This window comes from Parasteatoda tepidariorum, chromosome X2 (genome assembly GCF_043381705.1).
Source record: "Parasteatoda tepidariorum isolate YZ-2023 chromosome X2, CAS_Ptep_4.0, whole genome shotgun sequence".
NCBI lineage: Eukaryota > Metazoa > Arthropoda > Arachnida > Araneae > Theridiidae > Parasteatoda > Parasteatoda tepidariorum.
The window spans coordinates 28,545,632-28,560,847 of NC_092215.1; the positions used below are offsets into that span (position 1 = coordinate 28,545,632).

At 27.7% G+C, this 15,216-nt stretch overlaps 1 protein-coding gene across 2 annotated transcripts in view; it reads right to left on the minus strand.

Moving 5' to 3' along the window:
- LOC107443341 (U1 small nuclear ribonucleoprotein A) overlaps positions 1–14,181 on the minus strand; it is a 19,277-nt gene extending 5,096 nt beyond the window's left edge. Inside the window, exons 1-3 of one of the 2 annotated variants that reach the window (XM_016057168.4) lie at positions 13,937–14,181; positions 6,430–6,602; positions 3,445–3,694 (exon numbers count right to left, since the gene is read on the minus strand). In XM_016057168.4, coding sequence (XP_015912654.1) covers positions 3,445–3,694; positions 6,430–6,602; positions 13,937–14,003 — 490 coding nt within the window. In that variant the 5' untranslated portion in view covers positions 14,004–14,181. The remainder of the gene's footprint in view (positions 1–3,444; positions 3,695–6,429; positions 6,603–13,936) is intronic. The other variant, XM_016057169.4, reaches the window with a different exon arrangement.
- Positions 14,182–15,216: the final 1,035 nt, after the last annotated feature.

Consider the following 15,216-nt stretch of genomic DNA (forward strand, 5'->3'; position numbering starts at 1 on the left):
TACACACATATATATACATACATACACACACACACACAATATTTATTTTAAAATAAATTGTCATCTTTTAAGTCCGAAATATTCTTATTTCATCTCAAGATTTCGATTTCACACTACAAAATAGAAACACACACTACTATTAACTCTACTCTAATTCCCTACAAAAATTTCATATTAAACTACACCTTTTTCGACCCTCTACTAATCTAGAACTGCGCTTTTAACTAGGGAATATATCCTCTCAAAATGAGGAAAAAGTGAAATTAAATCTAACCATCAGTCAGTGTACAAACATGTTAGTATTTGACTCTGTATTGGGCAGCAGAGTTTGTTTTTTTTAGTTTTTCTTATAAGATAAATTAAAGGATAAATTATAAGATAAATTTATTAAAGCTTACATTTTTGAATGAAATATTATTTTTAAAAATGCCAAAAATGATCATGTCTGTGTGTTTAAAAATGACTTTCTGAATGTGGAACTCACAGTCTGGTGGAAAACTATTAGTTAGAACACCCACTAAAGGATAAAACAACTAATCTTGTTAACAAATTACTAACTGCCTCTCCTTCAACAGCTATGTTAAAAAGAATATTTTCCAGCTTTGGATTTGTTCAATAAAAGCTGCACAGTTGGTTGAGGACTGAAAAGGCAGAAAAACTTACTTTATGGTAAAATATTTGAACAAAAAAAAAAGAGAGAGGAAGAGAAATTGTGGTATTTAAAATTTTAGGAAAATTAAAATTTTATGTTTCAGTGACTTTTTTTTTAAATATTTTATTCGATAAAAATTTAGTTTTAACATAAAAGGTAAATTAAAATATATTATGAAGTGGATTTTTTTATGTTGCAATTCATATTGCCTGAAAATATATTTATCAACAGTTAACTGTTTTATTGAAAATATCGGATACATATCAAAATCTGTAAATAAAAAAAAAATATATGGGATACTATTGATGTTTACAAAACCATCATGATATTTACAATCCTTGGTGTGTTTGTTAAATTGTATAATAAATAGTGGAAATTAAATTTGGAAAGAAAAAAAATCTTACATTCAAATTTAGGCATACCCACCCACCCTCTCACTATTAAGGAATTTCCATAGTTTCACAAAACATGTTTCCTAGTGGTAGATAAGATATTGTATTTATGTATTAGTAAATTAGATTTAAAAGAATTTTGGTCACCAGTACGCAGATATTATTTAAACGGTTATATAAAAGTTACCACTTGTTTCAGAAAAATACTTAGCTCGGAATTTTTTATTTTTAACTAAATAAATTGAATGGTCACATAAGTTGCCCGAAAATGATTGAGTATTAAACTCTAGAGGAACGGATCAATTTCTGCAAATGCACACTTTTATAATGCACAAATGCACACTTTTTCTGCAAATAACTTTAAAATACTCTTAACTATTGATAAATTTTTCAGTTTCAAATAAAACACATTAACTTTAACAAACACATCAGGTATACAAAATAATAAGACTCCTGAATAAATTAATATCAAATTATGAAATTTCTAAACACTAACATGCAAACTTAACTTAATAACATATTTCGTTATGGCATAACTTTATGCTAATTCATTACTGCAAATGATATAAGTTAAAAATCAGACAAATTTTACTTTTTAGAATAAACATTTTTTAAAAAAATAATAGATTAAGCCTTTTGAAGTAAAAAATGGAGAAGGTGTAGCAGCAGTCTGAAAAATATTGTCCCCATCATGTCGTTTCGAAGTATAGTTGAAAGTATGTACTGTTAAATTTTATTTTTTCATATGTTTTGCCATAACTCTAGAACTACTTGAGTGAATCAAAATTTTTTGCACACTAATGTAAAATTCATTTTTCTAAAAATTATTTCAGGTAATGATTTCTGTTATTTCTTATTTATTTTTATAATGATAAAAAAAAAAATACTGAACTGCCTGGTATAAAAACTGTTAAATCCTCTCAAAGCAATTTTAAATAACCTAATATAAAATTTAAAGAAAATTGGTGTAACAGTTATTCAGCAATAAGATTTTAGAAAAAGTTAAATTTTAAGTTTCATGAATTATATTAATATCAATTGTATTACAATTCAAAATTTTTGATTGCTCTTTTTACTAAATCTTTTGGACTGCTTTAACACTTCATATTTTGAGATTTTTAATAAAAAGACGTAAGTGTATCAGCAAAAAGAGCATTTTCATGTCTAATTTTGTCACCAAGTTTCATAATATCTGATTTTAACTAAGCATCTCAAATAAGAATAGTATAACCAAGGGTCTGGTCTGTCTAGTTTTTTTTTAAGAAGTACCTATTTTGTGAAAATTTCAACATTTATTTGTTAAAATGTCAACATTTATTTGTGAAAATTAAAAATATTAAGAAATCAAAAAAAAATATGTTACAGAAAATATATTTTTAATAATTGTCACTACAAATAAAAATCATTTATGACTGGTAAATTTCTATATACTTTTCCCCACATATTCAAAAGCAATTTTGCTTTTGTGAAATTTTTATCTTAAAATTGTATCTAAATTTAGAATTCCATAAAAATCTTTGTCCTAAGTTAAATTTAAACTTGAATTTAATAAAAACATGTATTTAACAGTACTAGCACTAAGAGTTATTTTCATAATGAGAAAATTTTCGACTGGGTCATACGGAAAAAGTTTAACATGCTACATAAAAAAATAAAGGTCAGTTAGAATAAATTAAATAATGTTTAAGATAATAGTTTAAATTTAGAATTCCTGTAAAGTTTAAAGTGAGAGAGGCTTGTCGTTTCCTTCGAGAAAAAAAAAACTCACTAGAATATGACGTAAGCGACCAGTTAAGCTAACCACGCAGCATTATTTGACCAAACACGTATGACCTATTCATAGAAGGTGGTGGGAAGGAAAGCTCTTTTTTCCAGATTGCAGCGGGGGCGGGGTTTGCAAGGTACTAGCATCTTTTCTTCTATGGCAATTAAGGAACAGAGTCGCTAATTTTTTTTCTCACATGGCCATTCGGGATCCCGGCATGTTCTAAGACAGGCATGGGGAGGAAAAGAGCTCTTCTTACAACCAGAGTGAGTAGCGAATTCTTCTACGTCATAATATCAATGGACGGGAGGGTTCCAATTGCAAATCGAAATGTGTAATTAACCCAAGATATAGTTTCTCAGGGGAAACAAAAACAAAGACGGAAGAGAAGAATCTTAGAACTTGCTTTATAAAAAGTATTTTATGAAACTACCAATTTTCCTAAAATTGAATTTGTGAAAGTGCTACTAAACCAGGGTTTGAAAAAAACCCGGGGATTTTTGAAAAAACCCAACCCGCCTGGGTTTTATTGAAAAAACCCGGGGAAAATTGGGTTTNCAGGCGCAGATGTTCTCTGGGCAGACCCCTGATTACATGCTTCAAAACTTTTTTACCTGCTAAAGGAAGCTGCTTACCTGCAACAGGATGAGAAGAAAAGACATTTGACACTAAGTTTTGAACCATAGCTCCAGGAGCTACACCAGGCAGAAGACCAGGCTGCACAGGAAACTGCTGTGCTACTGCTCCAACAGCAGCAGGTTGTTCTTTAGAACCTTTTTTCTTCTTCCTTTCCCCAGTACTTGATCTTGGAACTTTTGGACGTTCTACATATGTTCCTTTCATTTTTGCTATGCAGTCAGCTTCTGTTTTTGCATATTGAATTCTCTACAAAAAAAAGCAATTTCTTAAATAAATCGAAAAAAAAAAACAATGTACAACATGAAAATTTTAAACATAATTTAATTATCAATTAAACTTAGCCTAGAACAAAATTGGTAGGAATATTCATAAATGATAAGATAAATCTTTGATATTCATAAGACAAACATGTTATTTTATTAATAAAACAATGAGTCAGTAGCAGAACCTTTGCATTGATCTACAACATCATTAAAAATTATAAAAACTTTCTGGTGAGCATGGGGTAAAATATTTGTATTCAAATTATGCACTTCGTAGGAAAGGCAAAAATGCCTAATACTACAATACATGATAAATTGACTTCGTTACTAAACGAATTTACTTAAAATTAATTAACTGCAAGAAAACTGCTACTTAAAATTAATTAATGCAGAATCAAATTTTTAGATTTTACTTTTTTGCATGCAATTTTTTTTTTTTCAATGCTAAAATAATTTGCACTGCAATGCTGCACTAGTCCTACTTGTTGATATTTATATTTAATCGATGATGATAGAAAGACAATGTGTCTAGGACTTGGGGATACGTTTATATCGTGATATACCATCTGTTAGACATCACGATATAACATGCGTTCTAAAATTATCAAACAAAAATGAAATCTTTAAATCAATCAAAAATAAAAAGAGATATATCTATAACAAAAGAAAATTTTAATTAAAAAAAAAAGCTTCAATAACATCAATAACATTGCTCAATTAAAATAAAGATGGATTGACTTAAGAAGACTGATGTAAAGTTGAAAAAAACAACAAAAAACAAGCATCATTTTTTTAAAATTAAAAACGACTTAAGATTTATTAGTTTAAAAATAATAATAAAGCTGTAACAAAATATTTTACTTGCATTAAAAGAAAAGAAAAAAAAAGAAATGTTTACTTAAGTAAAAAATTCTTTACATTATTTGATGAAAATACAGTAGGGAACCGATTATCCGGAATGATCGGGACCATCGCTATTCCGGATAACTGATTTTTCCGGTTTTCTGAATCGCTACAAAAAGCCGTTTTTTTTATTGTTAAACCCAACTAAAAAAAAAATACTTGGAAATAATCTTAAAAAGAAAAATGATGAAGTACTAATACACTAATAATTATTTCCAAAATGATGGTAAGGTAAACATCTTTCAAAAAAGAAAGAAAAATCCTAAAATCTTAAGAGGAAAAAAAAAAAAAAAATTTTTAAAAATGGCGGGAAAATTTATCGATTTTCGTTCCGGTTTTTTGGTTTTCCGGTTTTCTGATTTCCGGATAACGGGTTCTGTACTGTACATGCTTTTGAAACATCGTTAGACCTTCATTTATTTATTTAAAATAATAAAGTTGTATTGACTAATGGTCAAATTCTATACTTAATAAATGTAAGTTTTGTTTCAAGTATTATTTTCTTTCTTAAAAATAAAATCATCTAAAGATTTATTGGTTTAAAAATAATATTAACAACCTAAGAAATTATTAAACAAACACAAATAAAAATAGTTTTAAGAATTTTTTTTTAAAAAATACTAAATTTAATAGCACAATTGTTAAATTATTAAAAAGTGTCAAAGGATTGCTTAACCTTTTATTTAATTAAAAAAATGTAGTTATTTTAACTAATCGACGAATTTTTCTTTAAAAAATAAATAACGCAAACTTTGTTTCAATTTTCTTAAAGATAAAAACAAATTAAATAAATGAAAGCATTTTTTAATTTTTTATAATTAAAAATGACTGAAGATTTATTGATTTAAAAGTAATCAAATTCTATCAAATTATTATACCTATGCGCAATAAATAAATTTTAAAAATATATAAAAGTATAAATTACTTAAATACAAAATACCTCTATTAAATTCTATTGCTTAAAATGAAAAAAACACAAATAAAAATCTTTTAACGAGAAATCCTGACAGACAAAAAAAAAGTGACGAAATAATGCACAATGATCAATAGAAGTCTCACAGAAAATAATTTACAAGAAACATTAAATCTCGACAAAATAAAACATACAGCGATAGCAAAATAACGAAAGTCCACATTACTTTATGTAAAATTTTATGAAAAACACATTGAAAACTGTAACTTAATCATTTTGCAAGTATTAAACAGTAAATAAGTTACATTAACTTATATAATAAACTTCATAAAAGTGTTTCCAGTTAAAATATGCGATCAAAATAATGAACACAAAACTTATTAGGAATTAACTTTACACAATTATACACAATATTACTAAACAATCTGACAAAAAACATTAATTTTATAGTAATCAAAAAATAAATAAGAATTTAAAAAATAAAGCTGTAGATCAAGATGCAATGGTAACCAGACCAAAGGATTAGGTTTAAATTTTATTCCAATGGATTCTGAAACTAAACCTGTGAAATGAAATTAAAAAAAATTTGAGTAACTTTAATTTTTTTACGTAACTATCTGTTCGTCCCAAAAATGGTCTTCCCAAAAATGGTTACATTACAGCAAAGTCAAGAATGAATAATTACTAAATATTTTACTTTCGTGTAAGGAACAGACTGCTATCTCATTAAGGACTCAGGAATAAAAATTTAAAATATTTCTAAAAATACCCGAAAAAGCTTGGTCTTTTAATCAAAAACCCGGGTTTTTAATTTGATGAAAAAATCCAAGTAAAAAAATTTTTAAAAAACAGGTTTTTTCAAACCCTGCTTAAGTATTATAAAACATTTAAATCATACATACCAAAGGTTTGTCATAAAAAGGAAATCCTTGCATAGAATTTAATGCTGTTCTGGCACTAGCATGATCTTTGAATGCCACAAATGCTTGGCCTCGCATCTTCAAATTTTTTGAAGCAAGAATATCAACAATAGTTCCAAATTGTGAAAACACAGCAAACAATGATCTTTTTAACTCTATTAAAAAATCATAAATAATAAATATAACAGTAAAATAGATATTTTTGCTTCTACACACTAAAGCTGTATACATAAAGTATAAAAAAAAAAAGAAACTATCTCAATTAAGACAAGATGATAAATCGCAAAATATCAATTTAACAGTGGCTTCCATTTCACCAGATGTATTCGAACTCTGATTTAAGTTGCCAATACAAGACACACACGATGAAATGAAACAATATCAAGAATCTATGCTATGCTATGATGCTCGATTTCTCTAGCTACAAAGATGGACAGACATTTATTTCATTATGTTAAATCTTTTTAGCTTTTCATAAATTTCTTTCAATGCATGCATGTTAATTTTATTGTTTTTAGCTCTAAACCTTTAGTTTTTATTTTAAAAACTAAAAATCATATTCTTTTCCATATAGAAACACAACCTATAGATAAGATTCAGTAACAATGTATTTTTAATGAAAAATAATTGTATTATGTTGCAAAAATGTTCTTAGAACGATTTGAAATGAAAATTACACGTCACACATCTGATTTTGCGCCTCCTCAATGATTTTTGGTGCATATGACAAACTATACCGTGTAAACAGAATTATTGATAGGAGACTAAAAAAATTTTTAATATCTTTTTCATTTAAAGATTCAGATTGCATAGTATAGGTCTTCCTGTGTCTTATAATACGATTGTTATAATACGATTTTTACATGACAGCACGTCATGATCTAAAATTTCTTACATTACCCAGTCTCTTAATCCCTTAACAATCGGTTAATTTTCAAGAAAGCAGTCATAAAGTGCCTATTTTGCCAAATACTTGTATTTGATTATTGCTGACATCTAGTTTAAAATAAACTAACTACAATTACCTTAAAAATATCCTGGTACTGCCATCTGGTGTATAAAATGAGAAATAAAATGTTTTCCGGGCAAAAAAAATGAATTAGTTTTATTCTTATTGGCACGTTATTACTAAACACTACAGCCCGGAAATTTAACGGGAGCGAGAAACCTCACCCTGTCATTTTCACAGGAGCGAGACGGAATGGGTTAATCAAAGATCCGATTTTCACATACAAAGATACGATCATAAGGTTTAATGTCTGATAGTACTAATATAGATAGAGACACAAAACTAATATAGACACAAAAAAGCATTTTCTTTAAGGAAACACCTTTTCTTTCAACTAATTTAGATCACAAACTATAAGAGGTCGCCACACTGGATACCTTTTCTTATACTAACAGTTAGGAGGACAGGCAAAAGTATAAGTTCCTAATATTAGTTTCACATCTCGTATCATTCGCTATACTGCTAAATATTAAAACATGATTTATGCACTTTGAAAAAAAAATTACAATTCTTTTCATTTATTATTTTTTTGCAATACAGTGTAAAGGAGGACAATAATAGCAGTGAAAAATACATCTCAAGATTCACAGAATTCCACTAATAAGAGAAAAAACACATGCCTGGAGTTTAAAGACCAATTGTTGACAAATTGTCTTTCAACTGGTTAATTTTTTTAATACTAACGCATTTTTTTGAAGTTACAGATAACAATTTTGTTTCCAATTAATTTTGTTTTATTGAAACAAACTGAAATAATTTAACAATAAATAATATCAAAATTTCCACATTAAAGTTACAATAGTAAATCCTAAGCAAAAGATTGTAAAGTAGGAGTGCACAACCTATGGCCTACCAACTGCTAATGTGTGGCCCGCTGGAGCTTCTAAACTCATTGAAATTTATTTTTAGAAAAATTTAAAAAACTTCAAAATTTTTGAATCGCACATTTGAGTCATCACTTTTTATTGTGTTCAATTTGCACTGATTCTATTTTAAATCAATATTGCTTCCCGATCACTTTTCCATTGGTTATTGCTTCAATATTCTGCATGATTTTAAAAGACTCAATATTTTTAATACGATATTGCAATACGTAAATTTCAAATTTTAGTAATTTTTGCAGATTTCATCATTAATCCAAGTGATGTTTCGATTGTTTTTTGGCATTTAGGATTACCAATTTCAGTGTGTTTTTTAAGATTCTGATACATTTATTACGCTTTATGAGCTTTAAATTGCGCACCCAATTTATCACTTTTTGACTTTTTTTAATTTGTATTGATTACATCATAAATCTAAAAAGTTTTTTAAAGGTAGTCCAGTAATTTTTATAATGATATTGAAAATCCTGCATTTTTATTATGATATTAAAAAGGCAGTATCTTTATTAACATATAATTACAACACTCTAGTTTAAATAATCACTTTTCAATTTACTCAAAAAAATTTTATAAAATTAATACTTTTCAAATTTTTACTAGAATTTGAAATTCCCACGCATATTTCAAGTTTTAGTAATTTTTTCCCATTTCATCATAAATCCTAACAACATTTAGATAGCTTTTTTGGCATTTATAACGACTAACTTCAATGTGGTTTATAAGTTCCTGAAACATTTATTATGGCACGTAAGTTATAAATCATGCATCTATCTGATTACTTTTTGGTGCACTTTATTTATGCCAATTTCACCTTTTTTCAAAGGAAGTTCTTAGTAAGTTTTTCTATGTGATTTTGAAAATCACATATTTTTATTATGTTATTACGACACGCAATTCTCCCACTGCTTTTTCCAATTTCAATATAAATCAAAGTAACATTTAGATCGTATTTTGCGATTTAGAACTATTAATTTCCACATGGTTCATAAATTCCTGACACATTTATTACTATATCATGACTCGTGAAATATAAATTGCACATCTAATTTATCACTTTTTGTGCCAATTTCACCTTTTTTTAAAAACGAAGTAACTGGAATGTTTTTCTGTGTGATTTTGAAAATCCAATATTTTTATTGCGGTGGTATTACGACAAGCGAATTTCAAATTGTCCACTTAAATAATCCTTTTTTGACAAGCTCAAATTTTTTTAATTTCATTATAAATCCAACTGGCATTTAGATCTTTTTTTTGGCATTTATAACAACTAATCTCTGTGTTGCTTTCGATACATTTATTGCTATATTACGACTCGTGTGAGTTATAAATGGCACATTTAATTTATCACTTTTTGCCATACTTAATTTTTGCCGATTGCATTGCAAATCCAAGTTGTTTTTCAATAATTTTTTCGGCAGTTTCTGCAATGCATTCTCACTTAGATTTATTCTGATTTTTATTACAACATGCGAACTTTATATCATGCATTTCAATAATTACTTATTGGCGCACTTAACTCTCGCTAATTTCTTTGTAAATGTAATATCTTTTTTTTGCAATTATTGATGGTTTTCTTTGTGATTTTTACGATCCCGTTACTATAACTACAATGGTAATAAGACAGGCGAATTTAAATCATCACTATTTGTTTCAATTTACTTGTGCATATTTCATCATAAATATAAGTTATTTTTTCGTTGTTTCGGTAGTTGGCACCATACATCTGTACATGGTAATTGGAATCCTGATGTTTCAATACAATATTATTGCACCATATAAATTTTGAAAACTTGAGGAAAGCGAGAGTTTTTAAACTGCTTATTGTTTGTGATTTACTTTGTTTTAAATTTTTTTCAGCTTAGGCGATTTTTTCGGAAAAACTAAAAAGAAAACATTTTCTATTTAAAATTCTTAAAACCTTTAATAATTCAAGAAATATAAAATATATGAAAAATATTAAATAAATAATTGAATTTTATTTTGTACTAAAATGGATCTGTTTCTCTTTAAACATTATAAATTTTCTTTAAAAACATTTAATTCAAATTTACATTACTCTATAAAATGGACACTTCTATCCTGTAAGCTCAACAGTTTTTTTCCCTTGGGTTAAAATTTATATCCCCCCATATTTATGTTTATAAATATATATATTTATAAATTATTGTAAAAAATCAAAAAAGTTTTTTAAAAAGTATTTTTTATTTTTAAATAAATTCTAATAATTAAAAATATTTAATTTTCAGCAGTAAATATGTTATTAAGTTTATTGATTAAAAAAAATTGGTGCTTAGGACACTAATGCTTGCGTAAAAATTATCATATTTGCTGCTAACATGACTAAATATGTGCGCGGCCCTTCGTTAAAATGTTCACGAATGTTGCCTTGAGTTTTCAGTTCAAATATTAAAAAAACTTTAAAGTTGTTTACCATTTATACAAAAAGTTATATATTAATATGCATACATGTAAAAATTAAATATGCATATATACATAACACCAGGGGTCTGCCCAGATATTTTGTGAAAGGTCCATTTTTATGAAAAGATATTTTGAGAAGGGTCCATTAACCGACCCAAATTTCTTTTAAACAGACCCCTGAACACTTAAAAACTTTTCTAAAAATAAAAAGTGTGCCCCCCTTCACGCTATGCCTATAATCATGAATACAATGTGTGTTTTATGGTATAATAAAATAGATCTTTTTTTGTTACAATATATAAAATGGTCTTCATGTATGTTCATCTATACTCTTTTCTTTCCTTTGTAAAACACTAAGAACCACGTTTTGATTTCATATATGTCTTAAATTCTTTTTTTTTTACTTTTGGCTTTTATTTTTCACTTATTTAAAAATGACTTTGAAATTAATACCATGATTTTTTTCCAAAAATTTTACCGTTGTTGTTAATATGCGAACAAAATCCCATTTTTAATCTCTCTCTCAGGTAAGTTGCGTAAGTTAGTGCAATGACTCCCCGATAGGGGAAATCCGTATATTGTAGTTGAAGCAGCTGCCTGAGAGGTGGTTTGTTCGTTCGGTTGCATCATAAGCTATGGTGACTGATTAAGATGTCATTTCTTTTGCATAGCACTGTGTGTGCGAGATGTTATTTCCTCAAGTAGTATTTTAATAAACTCTTTATTTGCTGGCATTGCTTCTGTGTTCTTCAAAAAAAAAACGTAACACTTGATATTTCTTTATTAAAAAAACAAGCTTCTTCCACTTGGATTGGAAGAAACTCGCCACTTTAAATCCTCATAATAAAATACTTTGCATCAACAATGAATTCTCTGCAACAGACAGGGTACAAAACAAAATCTAACAATCTATCTCCATGATTGGTTCATATGTAGACTTAGTGTGACTCTGATAAGCCATGCAAATTTTTATAGAAAAGTCTTAATTAGTTTTGCTAAATATACAAGATGTACGCTTAACATTTAATATTCTAAGTGTACACACATATTTTAAAGAATCTAAATTGATAAAAAATTCTCATCACTTTTTATTTTAATTATCAACTATTTTTACTAGTTAAAATATTTTAAATGGGACTGAGCTTTTTGAAACTAAGACAACAATTAAAGTAATCATCTTACTCATTAGATCAAAAGTTACTTCATTTTTTTTTTTCAAGTTTCTTTTATATCAATTTTAAATTAACATGGTAAAATAATGTAAAACAATATTGACAAAGTAGAACAAATTCCAAAAAGTATTTTCAGCACAAAAAATGAAGTGAAACTCATTAGTAGAGAATATAAAATGTTAATACTCCTTTGAATTTCTCTCAAAACGAGTAATTTTCTACAATTGTTTGTTGTGTATATGTTTCCAAGCACACTTACCTAGTTCCTTCACTCCAATAATACTCAAATATTATCACTTACCTCTTCATCCAGAGACCTTTAGAATTAACTGATTTATGATTATTACATAATCAAGACGAAAGTAAAAACTTTCCAGAAATCTTGATTTCTTTAAAATTACCACTTACCTGCTTCATTTACTGAACTCTTCAATTATCGTAAGAGGGCGCTAGCTAAAAACAGTCAAAGCTTAACCTGACCGTTATATATAATTGTAAAAAGAGACAGTTATAAAAATAACTCAAACGTAGACCATAAATTCATAGTAAAAATGCACTCAATTATATATAAATAATTAAGAAAAAATTTACCTACAACATAATTTATCTAATTTCGGGTATAGTTCAAAGATATTGTAAGAATATTTTTTAGATTTTAAATTTATTTTGCTTTGAATTAGTATGACTTTATACATTTTTTATAAATACAAAGTTTACATTGAAAGAGAGCATTAGGCGATACTTCAAGTTTCCCACTTTTGTTATATTCCATAAAAATCTGCTTCAAAATTGGTTTTAAGGATAAAAAGATAAGAATAACCACGTATTAATAAGATTGATTATTAATAATTAATGCAAGCTACTATAGTTAACATTTTTCATATATTTATCTATATTTATACAATAGTATTCAGCCAAAACCAAATAACTGAATCTGTATTTGGCTAAAACCGACTCAACTTCGACCAAATATTTACTGCATCTCTATTTTTTATAATGTCACGATCACTACTTACAAGAAATCAAGACTAATTATTACATGAATTTAAACAGTTCAAGTCTCATAGGAGATCTAAGAAAAAATAAGGATATTTTTCATTACAATATACACATATCTGCTTTTAAAAAGTGCAAACAAACTTTTGCATTTAATTTAAAATTTCAATGTTTGTTTTATTGTAAATTACATTAGGGATTTATTAATACATTTGAATATAAATCTGCCCAATCAACTGATTACACTACTCTGTTCAGAGATATATTTAGAAGAATTAGCACCTAAGCTTCCATGTAATTCTGACAACAACAAAAAAAAGTAAAATCAAAGACATTGCCGAATAAATTTGTACTTTACAGCATGTGCATGCGGAATTTAAGCCAGGCAGGCAAAACTTTTTCTTCATACAAGCCCCTCATTTTAGAGCTTTAAAATATACTATTTGATACATAATATTATAAAAGTGGCAAAGAAATTTAATAGTTTTCCCTTTGATTTCCGAATAATTATGAGAAAGTTTATTACATCTAGCTCATAATATGTACGTATTAAATACAGAAACCTTTTATCATAATAGGACCTGGGAAACTAAAATCAGGTATGCTCTGTGAAAAATAAACCCAAACATGTGGTTATTCACAGCATGACAAAAAAAAGAAACGAAAAATTGCGTAGTTTTCTGAATAACAACCAATATAATATTACGTAAAATTTCACAAATAAGGATTCTTTAGATAAATGTAAACCATAATTGATCTTAAAATAAAAAGAACAAATATTTAACTGTGGGAAATAATATGAACATGCATACATAGACAAAAGCACACAACTTATAATGCAAAAGTTATCAGACTGAATAATGATTAAAAAATAATAATATAAAATAAAAGTTTTATATTATAGTTCTTAACACTTTCTAAAGAGGTTTGGAAAAATAAATTAGGGTTTATTTAGGTTGTAAAAGCTTGTGAAAACGGTAAGCCGGTAGTTTTCAATAATTACTACTTACCCTCTTTCTTAATTTTTTCATTGAGGTTATTGATGTATATTGTGTTAATGCTTTCTAATTCATGCATTTTCAATTATTTTATTAAATATTTAATAAAAAATTACACTATCTTCAACTACTAAATGAAAAACAACACCATTTGAAAAAAATACACAACAGTAGATTGAGTTTTCACTTTATCCTTAACTTCCATAAAAAATTACTGTAGCATCCGAGATGACAAGGGAATCAAAAAACAACTTTTTGGGGGTTATGGATATTTAAGAGCCATTCTTGCTACATGCAAAATGTCCGTGGTTGAGATCGAAAGTTCTGAGCAAGAGATTTCTGGCCTGATTCACGATCGCGACGTTGTCCTCTAGCGGGGAGGATAATTTTAGGCTACTATTTATTAAGTTTTCATTTAGTTCCATCGGAATCATTAGTAGAATAGGACGCTTTTTTTTAGCAGCAAATAAGAAGCAAATTTTTCTGGAAGAAAATGCAGAAAAACTTGAAAAAATCGACCCAGAACATTGGTCCTAGAACATTGAAGCACATCCTAAAACAGAACGCGCCCAACATTTGAAGAACAATTTCGCAGTAATTTGTTCCCTTTCTATANAAGCATGTGAAGTGTTGCCATAGGAAAAGAGTTCTGCTCTACGCCACCTGCAGCCCATTTCGATCGCCAATTGTACCTTTCGTTTCTCTAGATAGTTAAACATATTTTAAATTTAAAAACTGCTGTTTTCCCACCAAAATGTCTCAAAAAGGACAAACTATTCACTCAAAAGAGAGAAATACCATAAAAAATGGAGCGAAATATCATCAAATTTAAGAAATATTTAATGTTAAAAAAAAATGCAGATGAAGTTTGCGAAATAAATATTTTGCCAGACGATCGCCAAATAGCAACCTTGTTCAGGATTGCTCACAATCTTCTCCCGAAAATAGCGAAATAGTATCGTCGCATACCACGTGATGATGGCGGAGCCAAGTGCCTACTCCTGGTGAACGAGCTATAGCATACTATTACAGATGTATGCATGACTGAAAAATTCATGATCGCAACGCTTGAATACGCCCTCTAGCAGGGACTTTCTTTTCAGGCTTTTATTTAAGTTTTCATTTAGTTCTATTAGAATCATTGGTAGAGAAGAACACTTTTTTAGCAACAAATTAGAAGCAAAATTTCCCTAAGGAAAACGCAGAAGAACTTAAAAGACGATCTATAACATTGGTAAATCATTTGGAAACAAAGCGCGTCCAACATTTGAAGAACAATTTCTCAATAATTT